Here is a 1,769-nt window from a genome sequence, read left to right as displayed (position 1 = left end):
TGGCTCTGCAACTCCCTGACAGGAGGGGGGAGCCGGGGGGGGTCAGGTTCTTTTCTCAAAAAAAAAAACAAGCAGCAGGACAAGAGGAAACAGCCTCAAGTTGCACCAGGAGAAATTTAGGTTGGATATTGGGGAAAAATTCCTCCTGGAAAGGTTTTTCCATCCGTGGCACAGCTGCCCAGGGCGGTGGTGGAGTCCCCATCCCTGGAGGGATTTAAAATCCCTGTGGATGTGGCCCTTGGGGACATGGGTCAGTGGTGGCCTTGGCGGTGCTGGGGGATGGTTGGACTGGCTGATCTCAGAGGGCTTTTCCAACCTAAGGGATTCTGTGATTGCAAATCCGAAGGAATGTTGGATGTAGTGGTTCGACCCCACTCAGTTGCTGCTCACCCTCCACCTCCTCAGAAGATCTGGAGGGATTTAAAATCCCTGTGGATGTGGCCCTTGGGGACATGGGCCAGTGGTGGCCTTGGGGTCAGTGGTGGCTTTGGGGGAACAGTTGGACTCGATGATCTTGGAGGGCTTTTCCAACCCAATCAATGGGTCAGTGGTGGCCTTGGGGGACAATTGGACTCGATCTCGAAGGGCTTTTCCAACCTGACCAATGGAGTGATTTTATATTTCAACTCAATCCTGAATTGGGATAATTTGAATTCCCTGAATGAACCTTTCCTCTTTTCCAGGGCGCCCGAGAAACCTTCGAGAGCTACTACAGGAAGCAGAGGAGAAAACAAGCCCGGCTGGTCCTGCAGCCTCCTTCCAACATGGTACCTCCATCCCTGCTCCCTGGGGCATCCCAAAAATTCCCAGTGGCTCTTGGGCCACCTCAGTTTTAATCTTGATCCCCTCTCTCTTCCTTGCAGCACGAAACCTTGGACGGCTACAGGAAGTATTTTAATCAAATTGTAGGGTAGGTGTTCTTTTTATTCCCTTTTTATTCCCCCCCCCAAAAAAAACGGGAGAGGATGAGGAATGTTGGTATTTTTCGTGGTCCTTTAGTCCCAAAAGAGGGAAATGAAAGGTGGTCTGTGCTTTTGAAGTGTTGCAGAGTGGATTTTATGGCACCAATGGGAGCGTGGAGGGACCTGCCAGCTCTTGGAGCAGCCAGTGGATTTCTGGGAATTTCTGGGAATTCAAGGATAATTCCCTCTGTGGGCTCTCTGCACCTTCTTGCCCCGCTAATGAGGGGAACAGGCCCTCTGCCTTAATTATCCTTGCATATTTAATAGTTATTCTGTGATGATTCTCCTTGGAAAGGAGGTGATTCTCAACCCCCTGGTCTTTATTATCGCTCCCAAATTTCACAAGAGTCTTCCAAACCCATCCCAGCTCCCAGAGGAGACTTCCAAAGACTCTTTAATCCATCAAACCCGGGGGATAATTGGATATTTTCATCACCACACGTGCTAATAATTTCAGTATCTAATTATCACCATCACAAATCCAGTGCTGGGCTGGATTTCCCCGGCAAAACACCCCTGAGATTTTTGGGGTTTCGGGGGTTTAAAACATCCTCTGTCACTCTCCCTCCCTAAAAACAGGGGTTTTTGGAGCAGCACATTCCAGAGCTGGGGGTTGGAGTGAACTCCCTGGCTCTAAATTGTTGTGAGGGTTTGGGATATCTGGGTGGGAGAGAGGATTTTTCCCTCCACTTAAAACATTTTTCTCTGGAGTTAAAACATTTTCCCCGTAAATAAATCCCTTTTCCCTGTAAATAAATCCCTTTTCCCTGTAAATAAATCCCTTTTCCCTGTATATAAAGCCCTTTT

General features: G+C 48.6%; 1 protein-coding gene across 1 annotated transcript in view; it reads left to right on the top strand.

Annotated features, from left to right (window-relative positions):
* The window catches only part of EXOC6B (exocyst complex component 6B), a 345,342-nt gene that overhangs the window by 203,783 nt on the left and 139,790 nt on the right, over positions 1-1,769 (top strand). The window contains exons 10-11 of the mRNA XM_017836875.1: positions 684-767; positions 864-910. Of these exons, the coding sequence (XP_017692364.1) occupies positions 684-767; positions 864-910 (131 nt within the window). The remainder of the gene's footprint in view (positions 1-683; positions 768-863; positions 911-1,769) is intronic.

Source organism: Lepidothrix coronata, unplaced genomic scaffold (assembly GCF_001604755.1).
Source record: "Lepidothrix coronata isolate B3197 unplaced genomic scaffold, Lepidothrix_coronata-1.0 Scaffold287, whole genome shotgun sequence".
Classification (NCBI taxonomy): domain Eukaryota; kingdom Metazoa; phylum Chordata; class Aves; order Passeriformes; family Pipridae; genus Lepidothrix; species Lepidothrix coronata.
The sequence above is the reverse complement of the archived record's forward strand: the minus strand, read 5'-3'. Positions and strand labels throughout refer to the sequence as shown.